Raw genomic sequence first — 23,409 nt, 5'->3', positions numbered from 1 at the left:
AAAATTAACCAGTTGCAATAAAATGCAGCAAGAGAGAAGAAATTTCCTGGTAGAGAGATGAGGAGTTAGAGACAAAAAATGGTTAAACTGCTCAGTGAAGCTAAGAAAGAGTTAGAATTAATATATGTGAGCACTTAAAAGATGTCTAAATGTAGTAGTAGTAGTTTTGCGAACTTGTCATTTACTAGGAAAAAATTTTATAAGCAATATATATTGTATGTGTATAAGTCGTAGAAGATCCTATTCTTTCGAAGTGAATGATTGAAATATTTCAAAATTTTGTGATGTAAATTGTCAAATTAAGAAAACTGTGAGAAGTATTGGATGCCTTAAAATTCAATTAAAAATCATTTTGCAGAAAATTGAGCTCATTGGATGTATATGTAGCTATGTCCCAAAATATACGTAACAATTTTAGTCCTTGAATTTATTAATTTTTTACAAAATCAATTTATTTGCTGGTTTTACTCCTAATGTCTTCTTGGAATATCTTATATGAGTATGCAGTGACAAGAAGCGTTTCTAAGAGATTAAAAACAAGAGAGAATTTCTTATGGTTTTGAATGTAATACAGGCATGACAGCAATTAATAAATTTGGTTGTTAAATTTATTAAATTTAGCAGGACTTGTTCTTAAGTAATGGAAGGCAAAACCAGGAAATTTTAGTTTCAGAGACTTAACAACCTGGAAATAACCAGGAATTTAGAATTCCATGTAGAGTGCCCACCCTGTTTTTGTAACGATTCCATTGATAATGATTTACCACTAACCTATACCACTTTTCAACAATATATATATTTTTTCCTTTTTTATCAAATGAAAATATAAAATACTTAAGGATTTTATGTTATATTATTATAGTACGGTTCACTTTCTTTCAAATGATACTTTTTTCAACCTTATAGGATCATCCAAAAAAAAGTTATGAACAATTATGGAAAAAGGCTGCACTGAGGAAAAAAATTCAGGAGTGCAAACTTTGAAGAGTGTAAACAGGGTTTAATATGAGTCTAATGTTATTTTCAACCTAATTTTGGGCATCCTGGTCAAATTTAAAGTATGAATGGTGAGTTTAATGACAACTATATTTTTCCTGAAAAATGGCTCTTATGTTGCGCTGCAAATAACAGATCATCTAAAAATGCAATATATTTGAAAAAATTTTACCAAACAACTAAAGCAAATTTAGGAAAAAAAAAAAAAAATATGGGTTGTTATATTTGTCCATAGATACTGTAAATACAATTTGAAGCAAATCTAAGAAGGCAAAGTGCAAAACTTTGTTTTCTCTGTATGATTTGATTTGGAATGACCTGACTAAGAGATCAGAACTTTACTTTTAATCAACAATGACTGCCTTAAATTAGAGTGCATATTCAGGAAATACATAACTTTTGTTTACATAAATAATTTAAATTTTGTATATAATAAAGGTTTAAAGACATATTGCCGTGGCCACCGGCCACACTTTATTGAAGAAAAAATAGTTGAAAATGTTGAACATCTGTTTGGATCTTTTAAGCCAGTGATAAACAAACATATTTTAAATAAAATTATCCCACATGATCATGCTTGTGTTGTATTTTCTCTTAAGGGTGCTGTTCATGCCCCAAAAATCGTCACTTCCCCAAATGTTGTTTTTAAGAATATATTATTGTAGAGGGTGTCGAACACTACATCCCCCACCACTCAGCTGGTCTGTATATAGACTGGGTTAGCGGTCAGTCGTAAGATGGCTTTCAGACGGGAAGGGTATATGGCTCCAATCTCTTGGGCCACGCACGTGTTTAAAAGCCTGCCCCTCCTTCCTAATCCACCCCCTGCTGGGCTTAGGCCTGCTCGAGAATAGCGTTGCCTATTGTACTGGCTTACCCCTTGCCTCTCTATACCCTGTCATTAGGTGCTGGACACAGCCTTAGTATGGGAGGCTGCTGCGCTTCCACGAACCTCGAAGCACTGTCTCATACAACCAATATTTTAATTTAAATTATTATTTCATCAAAATGTAATAGAAATTCTGGCGTAATTTCATTCATATAGCAGTTATTATTTATAGGCTTTGTAAAAGGATTTTTATTTTTGCATCACTAGAGAAGTACGTTTTTGATAATTTTGGTAAAGGCAAGGGGAGAAATGATTAAAATTTCTAACCGATGACTAGAAATATCACATTTAATTAGAATATAATATTTTTTTAATTACAAAAATCACAAGCAAATATTTAGATTAAACTTTTTTTTCAATTATTTAATTATTGACAAGTTAAAAATTAAAATAATCACGAACATTTATATTAATAAGCATCTGTTTTCTTTATGCTATATCAAACGTGAGAAACTTACATAGTAATTTATATGTATTGCTTACTGGTGAATTAATTCATTGTATTAGAGAAATAAAGAACTTAAACATTAGTCAAAAATACTGTTACGAGTATAATGTGGGGATAGCCCAGTTAAGTTCTATTACAGTTTTTTAAATTACTAATATTTACATTACTAATAAATAATGGTAATTAAAAATGTCTGATCACCAGTAACTTGCACTTAAAAATGTTTGTTCGAAAGTTACTCAATGTCAAGTTCCACAATTCACACTCCTCACTGGAGCTAGGCTCGACAGTGATTCGCCCCTTACCTATGCCTGTCCTCACACACACAGCCCCACGCCACTTAGTCGCAATCTCACAGTTTCATTGCTACTCATCGCATCACTCTCGAGGGGGTCTCACACCCTCTTCGCCGATGTTGCACTTTCCATCACTCGTGGTACTCTCCGAAATCTCAGAACTCTCATGGAGGCTGGCATCGTCGCTTATATACCCGTAGCATCCTTCTTGAAGGGATGAGAGTGGCTGTGACGTGTTGTGTCATCCCGGGCCGACCCGACGCCCGAAACACCCGGAACAGTGACGCTTATTTGTGCCATTCCTCGCGGCAGCCTCGGTAAGCCCGGAATCCCCAGGCCGCTAAGGGTGACAATAGCCGGAGGTGAGACGGTGCGTGGGGAGCAGAGGGAGATGGGTAGCGAGGACCCTGTAATCTGGCCAGGCATGCGTGGCATGCTATACGTCAATGGACTGCCCGTGACATCAGTGGCCATGCAGGGCCGCCAGCCAGCTCTGAACCTGACGCGCGTTGTGGTCTTGTCTGGGTTCGTAACACTGCCCTCTCCTTAAACCTGTTAGTTTGGAACAGGTAACATGACCCTTCAGGCATATTCCGTCAATGGGTCCAAATGTACCACTTTCATCCATCCTCTCTTTCCTCTCTGGATGCAGTAGACTACATCATTTAGCCACTTTAGGACCTTATACGGGCCCTCCCACGCTGATAGAAGCCTAGAGCACCTTCTCTTCCTTCGTTGCGGGTTGTACAGTCACACCAAATCGCCCTCCTGAAATCTGGTTGAGTTAACCTTCAGGACGTACCTTGTCTTCATTCGATTCGTCGTTAATCAAAGATTTTTGCGGGATTCATTATGTATAAGCGCCATTCGCTCTCTACATGATTCACATAATCAGTGGTGCTGGTCGGCTCTCTGCGAGGACAACCAAACTTGACATCACAGGGCAGCCTCAACTCCTGTCCAAACACAATACTTGCAGGAGTCTGCCCAATGGAGTTATGAATGGCAGACCTATATGCCATTATGAACAACAGGATGTGTTGATCCCAATCCTGTTGATGCTTGGCCACAACCTTGGCAAGGTGTTCCTCAAGAGTTCTGTTGAACCTCTTCATCATGCCATCGGACATAGGATGTAGGGCTGTAATCCTGGTTTTATTTATTCCCAGCAACCGACACACCTCCTGAAATATTGTCGTCACGAAATTGTGGCCTTGGTCTGAGTGGAACTCCATTGGTACCCCAAATCTGCAAATATAGTTGACTATTTCATCTGCAGTGGTAGTGGCTTTTTGGATAGGTAGTGCATAAGTCTCTAGCCACTTACTGAAGTAATCCATTTTTACCAGAATATGCTGGTTACCATCTTTAGTATTGGGAAATGGTCCAGTGGTGTCAATGGCTATCCTCTCAAAGGGGGTCCCTACATTTTAGGCCGTCATTTTCCCTCGACTCCTCTGTTGTGGCCCTTTTTTAGCCGAGCATGCTTCGCATTGTCTACACCAAGCCTCCACATCCTGGTGACACCTCAAGCAATAGTAGCTTTGACAGATCTTGTATAGAGTTTTTTTACCCCTAGATGACCACCAGAGGTACCATCATGGATTTCTTTCAACACAAGAACCTTTGGAAGAAATAGTTGTAATGGTAACTACTTTTCCATTTGGCCTCTCCCATGCCTCAAGGAATCCATTGTGCCCAGTAAGCTTTCACAGCCCTTTGGTCGTTGGAGAATTCATGCCATATTGGACGTCCATTACCACTCTCTAGCCAGCTTATAATAGGTGGATCTTGCAGCTGCGCTGCCTTCAAGCTGGCATAATCCCATTTATCTTCCCTGTTAGTTATCGTTGTTCGCCGAACCTCTTCGATTCCCTCATTTTTGTCTGCCCTATTGCAATGGTTGCAGTCTACCTTGCAAGGTCTTCGGGAGGGGGCATCGGCATTGCTGTGAATTCGGCCTTTCCTGTGTTCTATCCAACATTCATATTGCTATATCTGTTCAATCCACCTAGCAAGTTGTCACTCTGGATTCTTGAACTGTAGTAGCCACTTAATGCGGCATGGTAAGTGCGTAAAAGGAATTTTATCCCATATAAATACTTTTTGAAATGTTGCAGAGACTTCACTAAAGCCAAGAGTTCTCATCTTGAGACGCAATAGTTGGGTTCAGGGTTAGACAAGACTTTGCTATAGTATGCTATTACTTGTTTATTTCCATCTTGAACCTGGGAAAGTACAGCACCCAAACCATCTCCGCTTGCATCTGTGTCAAGAATATACTCTTCATGTTGACGGGGGTAGGCAAGTATAAGGAATTCCTTGAGGTCTTGAAAGGCAGTCTCACATGCTGAAGTCCATATAAATTTTCTCTTGTCCTAGGTCAGCCGATGCAAGGGTTTTGCCATTTTTGAGAAATCATCACATTTGTTAATCTTTATCTTCCGGTTTATATGACAGAAGATCTTTAACTAATGCTCTCCACTTCTCCACTGGTCGGTGTATGAATTGGAGTGGTTTCTAAAAGCATTCAGTTGCAAGAGAGTGGTTGAGTGGGGAGGGTGTATTTCGTCCCTGTCTGGCCATCATTTCAAACACGCAAGGGGTAAAAAGTCATGATATACAAGGAACAGATTCGTAAACCATGATGAAAAAACTTTCTTTAATTTAGGTTAAACTTCGTGATGTGGTGGATGTTTCTTAATATTCATTGCACACATTATGAGATAATTTGGTATCACCATGTTACACAATTGCAAACGGAATGTGGCCATCTGATTCATAGGCGTGCGCAGGACTTCAGTAGTGGTGGTGCCAGATTACACAACAGCCCTATCATTCACTGACCCCGAGCCTAAAGCGGGGGTCCGGGGGTCCTCCCCCGGAAAAATTTTGATTTGAAAGCGCTAAATGGTGCTATTTAAGGTGTGTATTATTTCTGCTTGTAAAAAAACAAAATAACGTTAACCCTAATGGTGGTGCCAAGGCACCTGCGGCACCTACCGTGCGCACGCCTATGATCTGATTAGCTTCACAGAAAGCAGAATGGAGTCAGATGGAAAGTTTAGATCCTTTTCATGTCTGTTCTCTGGGCCATTAGATACCGGGGCTTCTTCTGTCACTCATCTGCCAATAGTGCAGTGGTGCGACTGCTAGTTAATTTAATGTTTTCAGGTATCCATCCGATCACATTTACATTTAGTTCCTGGTTGGTTTTAAATTCGAATGCAACAGTACTGTTTTTCAAATGTACTCCAGACAAAAATCTTACTTTCAGGAATGAGTACTGCAATGTCAGTGTGATAGGCAATGATCAAGTTAGATAGATTGATAAAAAACTTTTTTCGTTGTTCAAAATTTTAGTAATTTGGAAATTTTTACCATATTCAGGTTCATATTAAACAAGTTCTACTATTTATCTTTCATTGAGATGGTTGATGTCTTGTAGTTGATCTAGAATTAATGATTACAAATCTCATTCTTTTATATAGTGTTGCTGGTACTTCAGACACGTCTGAGGATCTTTCACATTTTTAATGGCACAGGAATTTTGTTTTGGAGTCAGAATGCATCTGCATTATGTATTAATAAAAATGTTTCATTAATTTTTAAATTCTATATTACATTTTTAATTTTGTTTTTGGTGGGAAGGTTTTGGTTTGTTCTGGTACACTTGTCTTTAAGTATGTGTTGGTAATGTGATTTTAACACTTTTACATATTATTTTAGAAAAGATTTGTTTTCATATCTGTTTATTGTTGTTTATTTGGTATTAAACTTTTGTTTGTTTACTATTTTGATATTAAATGTCCTCGCTACAAAAACACCTGTCAATCAGAGAATAATACAGTATGTCCATAAAAGAATGTTCCAGTTATAAATTTCAATAGTATCAACTGTAAGCATTTTAAAGTTTTGGTTCAAGGTTACAATTAAAGGGTAACTCAAACAGTTTTAAATAAGTTCATGTGCGATTACTGCTTTGTTCTTTTCTCGCTTGCAGCACCACCTACGCAAAATGGCAACTGCTGAGCGTAAGCATTTTGTGTTCTGCAATTTGCTAAGAGTGAATCTGTAATTTCAGGATGGAGCCCCTCCCCTTTGGAATCTCTTAGAACGAGAGTGGTTGAACATCGAAGTTCCTGACTGTTGGATTGGTCGTTATGGTCGAGACAACAGAGCTCTTTTCCGCTGGCCACCGTGTTCACTTGACATAACGCAATGCAATTTTTTCTTTTGGGACTTTATAAAAGAGTGTGTGTATGTTCTGCCGCTACCTAATGATTTGTCAGAGTTGAGACACAGAATATTCCATTATTCCGGACTTGTTAACCAAATTATGGGAAGAATTGGACTTGAGCTTGGATGTGTGCCGTATAACTAAATGTGCTCATATTGAACATTAGTAAGAAAAACTATGTTAGTTTACCTTAAATTTGATCATCTGGGATATTATTTCATGGACAGCCTGTATTTATCTGTCGAAAAAAAAAAACATAAACAACCTGCTTGGCTGGCTAACGCTGTTTGAAGAGGCAACGCATTGAACCCGTCTGGATATTTTAAAAATGCCACAATGACAAGTGAAGTATGCAAGGTTGCAAGTACACAACTGCATACTTGAATTTAGACACCATAGTATAATAGACCATTGAAACTGGGACATTCTTTTATGGACATACTGTATTTGGTTTAATGTGTAATAGTAACATTTTAAGGCTCTGTGGTTCTACAGTTTCTTATAATGGATGCTTGAACATAGGTAATTGTAGCCAGGAAAATTTTAATTTGGACATGTGGTAAGGTTGCACAATGTTGAAAAGGAAAAACTGACAGGGCTTCCAAAAGTGTTAAGTGGTACCTGTTGGTAATGACTGATAAAAGTTTTTTTTTAGCTTTCCTTGGTTTAAAGCTGCTCTGTACCTATACTTTGCAAAGTAGTTGTGTCCCATTTGAACAACAGCTGAAAAGCCAAAATTATTAGTGCCATTTTACATCACTAATCATAACAAGTTTTCAATTCCAAATAAATACATTACCAGGATCAGCAGGAACAGAAAACTTGACTATGACGATAAAGTCTTGATGTCCATTCTTATTTCAATGCAAGTCAAGTGTAAGACCACAGCTTTGAATAGGTTATTCACCTCTGTTATTATTAATAGTCTTGAGTGCATAGGGAGATTGAATAATAATTGGCTGTGACTTACCGTATTGACATGAATTCCTGTAATACTTATTTTATCACTTCATAGTTTAAGCTAATGTGTAAAAAGCATTCCAAACAAAATCAGCAACAACTAAGTTGCATTTTGCACACAAAATGTTCTTTTTTGCAAATGTCCTGCTCTGAAGATTGCCAAAATCAAGATGTTTCGTGTTCCCCTCGTGCTGAAAAATATTCCACAACATGCATTTAAGTTATCAATTGTATAAAGTTGCTTGACTTGTGGGTTCTAGTCGCATCGAAGGCAATGATTTCACCAATGTTTTGGTCAATCTTACAGTCGCCATCTTCACTGTAACAGTTACCTTCTGAGGTTTTTGGAAATTCTTTTGCCTTTAAATGCTCCTGCCTTAGAGGAAGTGTTTCCTTATTGGCTGCAGCTGTGGACTAACTAGAGCCTTCTCTTCTTCTGGTTGACTGGTTGGTTTGGCCAATCGGAGCTGGGTTTCTGTGATTGGTTGGGGCTGCTGGCCAATCAGTGGCTTCTTCTGTTCTGGTTGTTGGGTTATCTAGCCAATCAGAGGCAATCTAGTGAAGAAAGTAAAACTGTAATGACTGATGTATATTGAGATGTTTGGTGGTCTACATATATTTTAGAAAAACCTTTTGTTGGCAGATTCAGGTCTATTTGGCCCGACAGTGAGTCAAGGAAGAAAAGAGAGTATTTCCATTGTTCCAGTTCGAAAATCTTTGGATCCAGGAAATTATGGGGTGAGTGGCCACATGTTCCTTGAACTGCATGAGGCTATCACATTTGAAGATGGATTTCGTGAGCAGCAAGTAATTTTGTGGTTATTTCTACAAATGAGCAGTGTCTTACAGTTTTTGAGTTTGTTGCTAAGGGCTTTACCAATATTCTTCACAAAAATTGTGTTCAGTATCAACAGAATGCCCTGAAAGTCCATATACTCCCTAGGTAAAAACAAAAGCAATGAAATGAATTTAGTTTTTATACAATAGCGGCAAATGATAATGGGTTTGTGTTTTAGTTACAAACCTGAACAAATTTGAAAGGTTAAATGACAGCATCTCAAACGATAACATCTCTATGGGGATTATTATTTTCTGCACTCAGAATGATCAGACTTCAGGTCTTGTGGTTCTTCCTTCTTAACATTTGTTGTGTAATGCTTAGGGATTCAACACAAATTGTGTCCATCAGTTGGTCTGTGGTTCCATACCTGTTTTGGCTGACAAGTTTCACAATACCCCAGAGAGCGTTTGTCACGTGTCGTAAGATCAGGGCTAAGAGTTGGGCAAGGGAGAAGTGCAGGGGCTCCTGCCATTTGAAGCTATGTATTCCAATCCAACTTTCTGAAGAAACCTCATCCAGGTATGCTGGAATATTTAGAGCAAAATGAGGGTGTGCCATCCTGCTAGAACCACCTTACAGAGCTGTGCATGAAGCATGGCAAGCTAACTGTTATGTGTCACTTGTCCATTAAAAAAATATGGTCCTACCAGATGTATGACACTAACTGCTGCTCATACCATTACATGAGATAGGGTGTTCCCAAGTTCTTTGTCAATGTTGGGATTTTATTTGCTCTAGAACACTATTTCAGTGATGGCTGCTCCAGCATATGACACATTCATAAGTAAAAAACACTTTGCTTATAGACAGGAGTGTGATGAATGTTAATGGGAAATTCTTGAATAATTGTTTCTATCAAGATGTTGATAAAAAAAAAACTTATCCATGAATGTCAGATAGTAGCGATGCTGTTGCATCCTTCTACAAATGCCTTTGCAAACTAGATTTTGGCATTCCCAGTTCTGCAGAATGTTTCCACATGGATGTATTCTCTTCACGGAAGCGAGAACTTCCTCACTTCTGGTGGTGTGTGTCTTTGGGCCTCAGGAACATTTGCTACCTTTTATGTTACCTAACGAGAGTAACTTATTTTCCCAATCAAGAAAAAACTGTCACTTTGCTTTGTTGAATTTTGCACAGAAATCTCCAAGCACCTCCCTCTAAGAGTGTTCAGTTTGGGGTTGTTCATGCACCTACATTGCAGTTGTTTACCTTTCTTCCAATGAGTGAGAACTCTAGACAGCCATGTAGTTTCCTATGCGTACACAGAACACATTATTAGATGCGGGAACTGTATAACATCAATAAGTTTCATTCAGTTTTACCTAGAGGTATATGGATGTTTAGGAGTCTTTATCAAAAAAATATATATAAACTATAAAATTCCAAAAAAACTTTCCCTACTTATGTAAACATATGAAAAATTATTTTTTAAACTGTTTCATAAAAGCTAAAAAAAATTTAATTTCAAGTAGTATTGTGGGCAGGTTTTTGTGAGAATTCAAAATGTGTCAGGTCTAGGCTTATATTTTTTGTATGTACTGTACTGTTGGCCTTTAATAATTGCAAGTTTAAAAAATGTGACTTGTGTTTAAGATTAACAAGACATTATTTTCATGAGTATAGATATGAGCAGTACATACAGTAACTTGATACTTTTAGTCCATTCTAAAATATTGAAGAAAAATTAGATTATTTCATCATCTTAAAAAGGTCATTTGCAATACCAAATTAATAATTAAAATAGCAGTCATTAAAAGCACTTGGGATCAGGGCCGGCGCGTCCATATAGGCGAACTAGGCAACCGCCTAGGGCGCCAAGTAGCTGGGGGCGGCGCAGCACGACACATAACAGCTGATATAATATGTTTAACGATTATTGAAACTAGATTAAAAATGGATTTTTGTAACAGTTTGGAATGTTTATATTGATATAAGTAATTATTTAAAGTCCACGGTGACCTGTTTATGATTTGTAATAAGTAAAAAAGTAAAAAAAAAACAAGTCTGCTTACATTTGATTGTTGACAAAATCTTAGGCTTACGTGATGTATTTGGAGGCAAGGAAATTTTTTTTCGGGTGTCCGGAGGGTGGGGGGGGGGGGGGGGGGGGGGAATTAAGGTTTTTCGCCTAGGGCGCCAATTTACCTTGCACCGGCCCTGCTTGGGATGCAGTCATTAGTCAATGTATAAGAATTACTTTAAACAATAAGTGCTTGTAACTATGCTTAACTATGGTTCTCAATTTGTAGTGTTTTAAACAAGTACAGCATTTTTTACATAAAGTGTTACTATGCAAAGTAATACTTGTGAAAGTATTTACTATGAATTTACAGTTAAAAAATAAATTGCACTGATGGGCACTGCAAACATCTATGTTTTGAGGTACGACCACTTTTTTTTCTTGATCTTTGACGAGCATTGCCATAATTTTGATATTTTTATCGAAGTAGGGCATATAGATATAGAGTACAACATATTCATCTAACAGCAAAGTGTGTTCTTAAAATAAATAAATAAATAAATAAATCATTGTCATTCTGTCCTATATTTAAAAAGAATAGGGTCTATAAAAATTTACTTTGAACAAACAAACTTAGTATATAAAGTAACAATAATAGCATGTAGTGCAGCATCATTTATATTAATAATTTTAAAATTTCCTAACTAGGAAATATACGCTCTGCTTTTACAAAACAAGAACTTTTAAAGTACTTTTTTAGATGTTTAATACAAATAACTGACGTTGACCAGGGCTACGCCCTCCCTAAGCCCGATGTGCCTCACGCCGCTGCCGACCCCTCTCCTCCCACTGACACCTTCTATTTCAAACCTCCCGCCAACAAGTGCATGTGTTCGGTCGCCCTGCGCGAAGCCTTTCAGCACCCACCCTAACTTGAGCAGTGGAGACTTCATCTTTTTAAATAATGTAGTTGATAATTATTTAACTGTAATATATAATACTTAAGTCTAAATTAAAGTTTAATTTTTAAAGGGTTTAAATATGTTATGTTTAATTGTTCTATCAATCTACTAACGGTAAATTCAGCACTTCCTGCGACCATGACACCCATGGCCCGGGCAGTCTCTTCCGTTCGCCGTGCGGGGTAGGACGCATCTCAGCACGTCGACTTTAACTATTGCTCTCAACTGATCCGTTATCATCCGCTATCGTAATTATTTTAAACCTTTTTTTATTAACCTTTGAGGCCTACCCCGGCGGCAGACTGTAACTTAACTAATTAAAGCTCCCCAGAGCGTTTTGTATTATTCGGCGAGCTTGCACTTTCGGGGCCAGTCCACGCTGTGTCCTGATCAGCATGAAAGCTGGACTACTTGCTGTTTTTGTACACATTGTCAGAGTACGTGTCTGCGGCAATAAAACTTAATATTCACCCGACTCGTTGCACCCAATTCTCGACCACGAGCTTTCCAGTACAGAGACGGAGGTGTGTGGGGTGCCTCAAGACCTCACAAGAAGTCGTCTTCGCCGGTAACATGGCGTGCCCGCCTCTGAGAGTGGGCCAGTGAGTTCTAGCATATCCACGCAGGGGGAAGTCGAGCCTAGCTCCACATGGGTCACGTCACAGCCCTGGGACAGAGTCGGTAGCTGGGTCCACATGCTCATCCACGTGGTGGCACCAAAGGTCTACACGTACGTCAATCCAAAACCTCCCCCCACGACATAATGTGAAAAAAAAAAAAACCTCATTTTCTCAGATAATAGTTTGAGTTATAAATATCCTTCCCATGTAGTACTCATTTGATTCGTCACGATGGGTTGCACACTCTCAATGTTTACGCTTTTGTTTTACACATCTATTGGTTCTATTTAATATGAAGCCTCCTACGTGTTAACAAAACTCCTAGTAGCCACCAAGCCACACTCGACTATCGTCTAACAAGGCAAGGACCACCTCTGTTAGCGGTTAATGCAGTGAGTGTGTATGTGTGTGAATACTAGAAGGGCAGAGATTAGAAAATGAAAACACTTAAACATTTAGATTCATCATTAGAATAATTATAATTTTATAATAATGTGATTGGCAACAAACAAGACTCAAATAAAGACTAATACAACACACATCTCCATATATTACGGAATAAATAACAAGGGTTTTTGAACACATTATGGTATGCCGTTTACTTTAGTTACTCAAATAAAGCAAGAAAAGCATTTTTGACTAGCATATTGAACAAATAATTTAAAAGTTTGTTCCTGTCCACACGTAATAATTTATGCAAAGAGAAAAATTTACACACAAGATTTTCTAATCATAAGAATGCCATAAATTAACAAACATGCACATGGCAACATGACCCTATCAACGTCTGTGGAATTATGTACAGCGTGAAAGCCTTTATCGTAATTATACTTTGGAGTTAAACAACTGAATGAGACACCTGCAAAATTCAATGTAAACATGGTCTACGTGTACACATAGTGTCTTTTAAGAATAATGAAGTGACAGTTGAACATTACATAGGCCAACAAGAACATTGTTTTTTATTTTGGTGCCTAGGATTTTGGAAATGATTTTAGCTATATTTGGGGCGCTGAATCTAAATATGAAATTAGTTTTTTTTTCTATCCACTGTACTTTTTGAGATAAGTGTGAAAAAAGAATTAAAAGCGCCTGCTTGACTCAAGCCACTTTGTCACAGGGATACCCCAGGCTGGGAATCTCATCGTTCATTTCAACGCTTTAACTAAATTTGAGGTCAGTTTGTGAGTTTTAGCCGTGTAGGATAGATCGAAAGTTGATAAAAATGAGTTCCAGTAGAAGAAGTTGTGTAAATCATCCTGATGCGTTTTGCTACGTATGCGGAGAATACACATTAAAATATAACAGTCAGACTGTTAGTGACCTTGTAAAGAGAGCTTATCGTGGATACTTTCGTGTTAAGCTCGGTGATCAGGATAAATCCTGGATACCGCATCAGGTTTGTAAAACTTGTACAGAGCATTTACACCAATAGACTAGTGGGAAAGAAAAAGTTTGAAATTCGGTGTACCAATGGTTTGGAGAGCACCCAAAAACCACATCGATGACTGTTATTTCTGTATAGTAAATATTACTGGAATCAATTGAAACAACACTAACAAGTGGACTTATCCTGATTTAGTCTCTGCAAAATGCCCGGTTCTCACTCAGAGGAAGTACTGATCCCAGCATTTCACCAGCTTCCAGAGCTTTCTGAGGATGAGTTTTGTCCCTATAACCACCCTTCTGATACTAATGAAAGTGACGGTGATTATGAGGGAATGTCAACATTTCCTCAACGTTTCAACCAGGATGAGTTAAATGACCTTGTCTTAGATCTTAACGTGTCAAAAGAAGCTTCTGAATTACAGTTTTCCAGGTTGAAGGAAAAAAATTTACTGAAACAAGGAACCAACATTACTTTTTTCCACACAAGAGAAAGGGTCTGCCATCATTCTTCTCTCAAGAAGAAAATCTTGTATTTTTTTATGATATTAGAGGACTTCTGGAAAAAATGAGTCTTCCTGAATATTTTCCAGATGATTAGCGCCTATTTATTGATAGCTCAAAGTGAAGATTGAAATGTGTTATTCTACACAATGGGAAAAGATATGGTTCAATACCAATTGCTCATTCAACAACAATGAAAGAAACATATAGTACTATAGCTTTGGTCTTGGAGAAGATAAGGTATCGTAAACATCAATGGGTGATTTGTGTGGACTTAAAAATGGTAAACTCTCTCCTCGGGTAGCAAATTGGCCACATCAAATATCCTTGTTTCTTGTGTCTCTGGGATAGCAGAGACAAAACACACTATTGGGTTAGACAAGAGTGGCCTAAGAGAGAAGACATGGCCATTGGAGAAAAATGTTATTAATTAACCCTTAGTTAAACGAGAGAAAATCATCTTTCCTCCACTTCATATCAAGCTGGGCGTTATGAAGCAGTTTGTAAAGGCTCTTGATAAGGACGGATCATGCTTTGCATTTATAGGGGGGAAAAATGCCTCACTTGAATAAGGAAAAAAATTAAAGCAGGAGTATTTAACAGCCCAGAAATAAGAAATTCATTAAGGACTAAGCCTTGGTAAATTCCATGAATGAGGCTCAGTGAAAATCATGGACTTCATTAGTTGCGGTTGTCGAAAATTTTGTGTGCCAACGAAAAGCAGAAAACCATGTTGAACTGGTAAATGATATGCTTAAAAATTTCAAATTCCTTGGGTGCAACATGAGTATTAAGGTGCAATATTTACACAGCCACCTGCACCATTTTTCTGAAAATTTAGGAGACAGCAGTGAGGAGCAAGGTGAAAGATTTCATCAAGATATTAAAATTATGGAGGAACGCTATCAAGGAAGATGGGATATGCACATGATGGCGGATTATTGCTGTAGTTTAAAAAGGGACTGCTTCTAGAAATTGTGCCGGAAATTAGGCATTTCGTCACCTTTTTTTAATTTTTCTATAATTTTAAATTTTTTTGGGATTTTTTAATTTATCTGGTTGTTAATGGGGGTGATTTACTTTTTGTTAGGCCGGTGTACGCCACGTATTTAAACTTTGTGCCAGTGGACCGAAGCCCCTTCCCAGGGGGCCAATCTGATATTTTGCTGTCTATGTGGACGTGGGCAGCCCGGCTGATATTTCTCTCGCCTGCAGTCACGTCCCGAGTTTGTAATATTATTTCTCTTCATGACCAAAATTGCATAGAGCAGCTCCTGGGCTGGAAGCTGCTACTTTGTACAGGCCTGCTGAGAATAGCAAGTCTCGTCACGAAGCAGTCTCCAGTGGACCGACGTTCTCAAGCTAGTGGCGTTTTCTGTCCCCCCCCCCCCCCCTTCCTCTCTCTCCACCTTACTTTAGTTCTGAGAAATCAAGCTAGGAGCAGTGACCTGACGGGACGATGGCCTAATTCAAGGACCTTCTCCCTGGTCCGACAGAGACGTCCCCGACATCTAGCGGAGGAAAAAGTAACCGCGGGCCTGGTCGCCAGGGTGCAGAGCTCACCCTCATGACACCTGGTGACAAGTCAGCTCACCGCCTCAGTTAGTTCCCCTTTACGCCACTAGAGAGCAGCACCGCGGCGCCCTTAAGCCCTATGCTTTCTTCTCGCGGCCTGTAGAAGTCGATTGTTTGTTGCCTTCTGTTCTGGCCGGTAAAGAGCGCGCATGTCGTGTTCTTGTCACGCCAGCCTCGGACTCCTTCGGAAATTTTCGGCTTAGAACCGAACCTTCCCCCTCCTCCCTAGGGCGTTAGCGCCAGTTTTTAATTAGAAGCCTTGTCCGCCATTGTGGCACTTAGTTGTCTGAGCTCGGCTACTGACCACGTCTTCTCGGCGCCTTCTGTGCTAAGAGGCTTGTCGCGGCAATGGCGAAATCGTGTGCACAAGAATGTAGTCAGCTTGCTTTAGGGATGTGAACCCAGGGGTACAGTAGCCAGTCAGAGGTAGTATCTAGAAAAGGTCATGTTTAGTTAAATTTTAGTATTTTTTTTTTTACCTTCCTAAAAATTTTAGTTTCTTCCGCGCTTCCGCGAATTCTCGGTACGTGCCATCCTGATGTCGGCGCGAGACACATCCGAGCCCTGATTTCACACCCTGTTTGGTGAGTAATCCTTTTTTTTCCCCCAAATTCCCGGTGTTGGCTTTTCGCGCCTGGATGCAGGTCTAATTCGTTTTGAATTTGACATGTGTTTCAGACAGGGTCAAAGTTTCCAGGGAGAGAAATTGCTCCCCGCATGATCTTCGGGACCTGCTGCTGATTTCCCCCTTTAGAAGAGTTTTCCTCTCGGTCCGACGTCACCCTGGGAAGACCCGGGTGATATAAGCTATATATATATATATATTCCACTTGAATCGAATCAACTAAATTCACTAACAAGATACCAGCGAGCAGGGCTTTAAGAAAGTTATCTTCAGGGACATGTAAAGTCAAGGAAACTCATGTATATGTAATCGTTGGGAGAATCAAATTTTGGTGCAATTTTTAAATTTTTGTTTAGGTATCATTTATTTGTTAAGGTGTAATATGTATTGTTTTAAATAATCCCGGGGCGCCCCCTTAAATTTGTTACTTACTAAGATCTTTATTGTCATGTTGAAATAATGCGAAAACAAAATCTCTTAATAATAAACCAGGAAAACATATAGACCAAGCTACCGATATAGTGTATTTATTTATCAAATACCTTCTTCATTTTATCGATCCACGAACTCCCCAAGTTACTAGTGTGCAGGGAGTGTAAATTTTGTCTTGTGCACCGCCTCGTGCCCCCTCTGGTAATTAACTTTAATTTTCTTTGTATTTTGCCCAGCAGTTTCCAAGGACTTTTTATCAAAATAAAATAATTTTATTTTGAGGCACGAGGGGCGTAACAATATATTCAAGAAGATCACGAAAAAGAAGCTTCCGAAGTGTTGAGTGACTAGTTGATTCCGTCGATGACTTGGTACTACCTTTGTATATATAATAATAGTAGTATATACTAATAGTATTTGTATAATATGATATTTGTATAATATTGTTACGAATTCAGGACCGTGACACGACCGGGTTCGGAGCTGGCTGGTGGCCCTGCATAGCCATTGGCGTCACGCGCCATGTCATGTGCCGTACACTGACGTAAGGCATGCCACGAGTGTCTGACCAGATTACAGGGTAGTCGCTACCCTGTAGCGCATCGTCTTGCTGAGCAGCCTTGGGAATTCTGCGGGCCACCGTGCAGAGTGGCACGAATTGACGCTGATTTTCTGGACTGTTCGGGCATCGAGTCAGCCTGGCCCGGGATGACGCGAATCATGCACCTCGCCTACCCAGAAGCACCAACAGAGTTCCGCCAGCAGCTAGCCCAGTGCTTTTACAGACGGAATCAGAGATGCAGAGGTTCAGCAAACTCTTTGTTTGGCCTGACACAAGAAGAGCTGCAAGGCCTTGGTCCGCCCTGGAAATCGAGGCAGCAGGCAGTGCCTCAAGAAACACAAGCATCAGGATAAAGAGAGCTGGATTGGAGCTCTACAATGGAGCAAATGCCAGAAACACCACTCATGAAGTAGATATTTTCTCAGGGCATTGAAGAAGCTGTTGAATGATGCACCAGGTTACCAGATCAGAAGAGCAAGAGGATGCCTGTGGTGTTTCGTCGACAATGAACCAAGACACATCCATTGAGACTGTCCGACACGCAGGAAGACATCGCATCAGGAAGAGAAACAGGAATATCAACAGGAAAATGTGCAATAGCTGGTGTGAGGGGCGCATGCCAGCTCTACAGGAAATGGAAGCCCCTAGGGTATCTGTATTTTATAGAGGCCATGACAGTTTGTTGCTTAGTGGATGGATCAATCGCAGACAGTGTTTACTTACTGTTGACACAGGGGCATCTGCATCTATAATTCGCACAGTTATTGTGAGTAGAGAAAAGCTGAAGAGAACACTCATCCCATATAGACTCAATACAGCCACCGGTGACACTTTACCTGTGCATGTACAGCTGGATTTGGAGGTAAGGATTGGAACTTGGACATTATCACAGACCTTTCTTGTTGCTGATATCATCGATGAGGTAATTTTAGGAGTGGACATCATGAATCAATACGGACAACATTATAACTGTATGGTTTCTAGCTTAGCCTTAATTAAATTCATCAATTGCTATGAATCTAATATTGACTCATTTCTAACACACTATTATTTTTTAGTCAGGATTATAATAGGGTTCTCTAATCTAGGCCATCATCATCACTTCTGACATTGACAAACTAGAAACATACAAAAAAATAAATTAAAACTATAAGTCTAAAGAACTTCCCAAAACAATTTTTGTTGCCCCTAGTTGAATTGAAAAAACTACTAGATTCACTCTTTCTCCGTAACTGCTTTATTTCCAAAATCAGTTGTAGATACATAAATCCTTTACAATGGCCTCAGAATTTCTCGATTTAATATTTGCTCACAGGCTTTGCTTCACAATATTAATGATATTATATACAGATTAATTAACGATTTCAACAAACGTGATAAACATGCTCATCTGCTTGACAGTCAAATAGGTATGAAAAGTTGTGTACTTCTTTAAATAAATAAAAATTATTCAGACATTATTTAAATATAACCTTTTATTGTCCATGTATTTTGTTGATATTATGTCATGATTATGCAAGATATGAAGTTGTGTTTATGCATTCATTACTGGTTTTTGTATCTGTATTTACATGGTTTGGCCCTATTTTAATGCTTTATGTACTTCTTTGTCTTTATGTCTTTGTGTCCGGTCTGTTGTAGTCCCTGCAGGTATTTAGTGTCGGGTTGTGTATGGTGCCTTATCTGCAGATGTGTCCTGTCGCAGTGCTTTACCTGTAGGTGGTGCCTTCCTGCACCTAGTGCCTACCGGAGAGTGGTATTAGCCTATTTACAGTGACTCCACTGTCCTCTGTATCTTTGTGTCATGCCTACCTCAAAAGTGTCCCAACTGTTGGTGGGCATGTAACAAACATAAATAAATATTAGTTAATATAAAGAAAAAAATATAATATATATATTCATACCATTTTTCTTTCAGATTTTGTACAAAATATAGCTAGTATTTGTAGGGACAGCGAGTGATTAATTTGGAGGTACAACCATTAAATAAAATCATTATATAACATCTTTTCTAATGGTGAAATGCTTAAGCTTTAAAGTTTAATCATCTATATTGAAAATGTTTTTGCTTTACAAGTCAGTGAAAAGTGACAGAATGTTTAGTTTTATGGTACAATTAATTTTTTTGTTGCTCAAAAAATTCACTTTTAATTATTCATGTTTTATTTTTGAAATCTAACTATAGATGCACCAGTCTATGCCTGAATTACAGTTTTTGCTTTTGCCTTGCACATCCAAGCATCTTTAATAACCACTTCCTTAAAGCAGCATTGTTATAATATACTATACCACAGTTCAGCTTAGAAAGAAAAAAAAGTATCATTTAAACATTTATATTTACACTGCACATTTAGTTTAATTCTGTGTTTTTGTCTTACTGATTTATGGAATATAAGGTATCAGGGATCTGCATCTCAATTGGCCACTTCACATGGGCTTTATATAATATAGACAACATACTTTTTTACTCTGAAGTGTAAATGCTTCTTGATAGTGATTGTTTAACATGTATTCCACAATATATCTGATACTTATTGCATGCAATTTGATGATAATGAAGGCAATACTTGTATCTCAGATATTTATAGCTTCAGTTCAAGGGTTTTAACTTTTGAGATCAGTGTCATACAATTTGTGAGCATTTGTGACTGCAATGGCAAGGAAAGAATGGCCAAGGAGTGATGTAAAGGATTATGAAGCGAGGCCAATGTTGTGGGTTGTTCATGATACAGAACATAGGGACAGTTACAAGAAGCATGATCCTTTGAAAGAAATAACCAGAGAAATATGACATAACTACACACAATCTGTGAAATCAGTTCAAAAGCGAGTAAAAGAAAGTTGGGACAATAAAATAGCAATAATTGTGTTTCCAAATGATGCAATTGTGTACTTAAAATTATATTTTTTAATGTCTATGAACTTTGTCCAGTACAATTATCAGTGTGTTTGCTGAAAATAAATATATGATTGATTGTACTTATAAAAAAATGCCAACATGATTTTACGCTCAATTTAATGATTTTTTTTTAATAATTTAGCTTGTTTGAACACTATAATACACCTTGGAAGGTTGTTTTAGTACCTTTTTTTTATTTTTTGTCTTATTTAACCCTATTTTCTTAGGCTTCGTCAATCTGCCATTTTATGCCGTAACTTTATTTTTGTAGCTGACACTTGTTCCATTGTCCAGTATAATAAACAGGTTAACAACAAACTACTAAAAAGTAAGTCTCAGACACTTTTCACAGATATATCATCTGAGTGTGTGTCCGATACTTTTTGTATATATGTGATATTTATGTCATGACATAAATGTCTAGTGTAAACATACCTTTAAACTCTTTGCTGAACAATTAATTAGTGTTTGAACAAAAAATCCAAGTGACATAAAACATAATCTCATATCATTATGAAATATATGTGTAAGGTTCAGTTTTTTAAGAATGTTAAGTTTCTAAAGTGTTTTTTTTTCTTTAAACATTTCTCTGTATTGACCAACATTAAGAAAATACATATTTTAATGTTACAGTTAAAATTCCTGATGCAGTTTGCCACATGACATCTGCTGTTACCGGAGTAATGGCTCTTCACTACTTCTTCAGTCTCATGACAACTGTTATCATTGCTTTTGCTGTGGTGGCTTATGTATGCCTGTACCTTGTCTCAATGTACCTGAAGAAAAACAGAGGCCCTATCATGGGCATAATATCTGTGGCATTTCTCTTTGTCTGGTAAGTTCTGTTGGACATTTTACTAATACATGTAAGTTGACTATGTGCAATAGAATAGTGGTAAATCAAAAAGAGTACATATATTCAAAAATTTAACTCACCACACACATTTGATAAACTCTAAACTCTAACAAAATTATAAAATTTATATTTCTATCTTTGTTACTAATCCTATGAGCTCTTTCAATTTCGTTTATGTTTAAGGCTCATGCAACACAACCAAACAATATATTTTAATGCTTTCTTTTGCGTATGTGTGTTACTAATTTTATGACTTATATTTAAGTTAAAAGCTGTTAAGAAGTACTTTGTAATGATGAACCATAGTTTTTTTGTTTTACATCAAGGGAATATTTAGTGCAAAGCACAAAATAATACATCATGTGGAAGTATAAGAAACCAGAAGAGATTCATTGAACAATACGTACACTCTAAGTTTATTAAATCAGTGCAAAATATTTGATATAAAAAAGGACTATGTAAAAACAATTTTTTATTTAATTAAAACTGGTTATTGTGACTTGTTGTATAAAATTACTTAAGTTACATTATATCCAACCTTTTGTGTATAATGTATCTGCTTTTGTTGCAAATTTTTTCTTTGTCAAAAATGTATTAAATTACATTAGAATAAAACACGTTGGTAATTTAGGTAAATTTAGATATAACTATACTGAATTTATTGTTTATAAGTTTCTTTGTGCAATTAAATTAGAAATGTTAACAAGCCTATATACTCTTTTTTACCGAAAATAAAATGTAGGGCTTAGCGAGCACAAATTCAACACACTTTTATGCATATAACTCTCTGTGCTAAAACAAAAAGTTGATGAAGTTTTCATACATTGTTTTTAAAAATAATAAATATACAAATGCCTCTGCATATCATTCATCACAAGAATGGCTATAATTTATCTTTTTACAGACAAATTCTAAATCAACATAGGTAACAAGTGGTATATTTCCCCACAATCTTGATTATCTCAGCACACAGTAAGCCTTAATATCACAGTATAATAGTTCAAATTCTTTGTAACTTAGCAATTTTAAATACATAATTAATATAAACTGCTTTTGATATTACTAGAGGCTGGTATCTTTTAATGTGTCTTACCAATCTCCTTATGGCTTCTGTTTTATTCTTTAACAATTACTATGCTGAGTACATTAAAAAAACAGAGCATGAATTGTGGCATGTTATCAGGATTTAATGTTTTGCATTTAATGAATCTACATACATATATATACAGTTTACATTCATGCAAACAAAATTTACAACATAATATGTGTACGTTTTCAACTATGAAAATGGAGAATGTGTCTTTTTCCTTCACCACAATCTATGAGAAGTGAAGTTCTACATTGCTTATTGCAGTTTAGGTACCTTTCCAAAAAAGTAAATGTAGTGGTTTACTGTTTACATTGCATTATTTTACACACAGGCTTAAGGCTTTCACACACTATCAAATTTTTCTCAAGATTGCATCAAATTTGACTTGTACAAGAAAATTTGACTGTGTATGATATTACTTCTTGAATGGAATAAGATGTCAGCCATTTTTAGTTTGTTTTAATTTAGGACATGTTAAAAATTTTCATAGGCGTTGAATGGTTTCAACTTACCAGGATCACCTCAGTACAAAATACTACTGCAGTAGCGGAATATGTACTGAAATATAACTTCCAACTAAAATCAAATTGTATTACAATAAAAAATTAAAATTTATAAGCTAAGTACAATTTATTAATGTGTAGATAAATATTAAAACAGTTATTTCTGCAGAAAATATACTTGTAAAACTTTCTGAACATCTACTTATTCGGTATTGTAAAATATTAACAGTGTGGTGCTGTAACATGTTAAGTCACTAAAAAAAAATTTTTTCCTTTCAAAGAATTACTGAATGAAATAAAAAAAATTTTGTGAATTGAAATTGCATGTGTTACCAGTTACCTGGTTACTTTTTCCATGGTTGGCAGTTAGAATTTAAACATGTTTTAGTAGCTGTTTTTATTTACTATTTAATAATTTTAATTTTTATTCTGTTGATTTTATAGTCTGGTTAAATTATTCTTTTTAGGAATTTTAAAATAATTTTTTCTTATTTTTTTGTAATTTGCGCTTGCTCAAGGGACGGTTGTGAAATATTCCCTCTTCGGTTGTTTTCGGAACGAGCCTAGTGCGCCCGAAGACCACAAGAACAAACGAGCAGCAGCAGAGTGTGCCACGGTGTGAAATACGGGCGACCCGGGGACTTGTAATTTTGCCGACTATGAGAGCGGAGGTCCGAGCTACCTGCGGTGACGGCAATCACCAGGACTTCACTTAACCAATTTGAAATTAAGTTATAGAATGTCCTGCTACCCTGACCACCT

The 23,409-nt window shown here is 37.3% G+C and overlaps 1 protein-coding gene across 7 annotated transcripts in view; it reads left to right on the top strand.

Annotated features, from left to right (window-relative positions):
* Window positions 1–23,409, top strand: part of LOC134529451 (protein-serine O-palmitoleoyltransferase porcupine) — a 71,002-nt gene that overhangs the window by 28,200 nt on the left and 19,393 nt on the right. For 4 of the 7 annotated variants that reach the window (XM_063363559.1, XM_063363564.1, XM_063363565.1 and 1 more), the window contains exon 4: window positions 20,832–21,033. In XM_063363559.1, the coding sequence (XP_063219629.1) occupies window positions 20,832–21,033 (202 nt within the window). Of the gene's footprint in view, window positions 1–890; window positions 1,068–8,453; window positions 8,568–20,831; window positions 21,034–23,409 lie in introns of those variants that run through there. The other 3 variants (XM_063363560.1, XM_063363562.1, XM_063363561.1) reach the window with 3 other exon arrangements.

Source organism: Bacillus rossius, chromosome 2 (assembly GCF_032445375.1).
Source record: "Bacillus rossius redtenbacheri isolate Brsri chromosome 2, Brsri_v3, whole genome shotgun sequence".
Taxonomy (NCBI): Eukaryota; Metazoa; Arthropoda; class Insecta; order Phasmatodea; family Bacillidae; genus Bacillus; species Bacillus rossius.
This window is presented reverse-complemented; position numbering and strand designations above follow the sequence as displayed.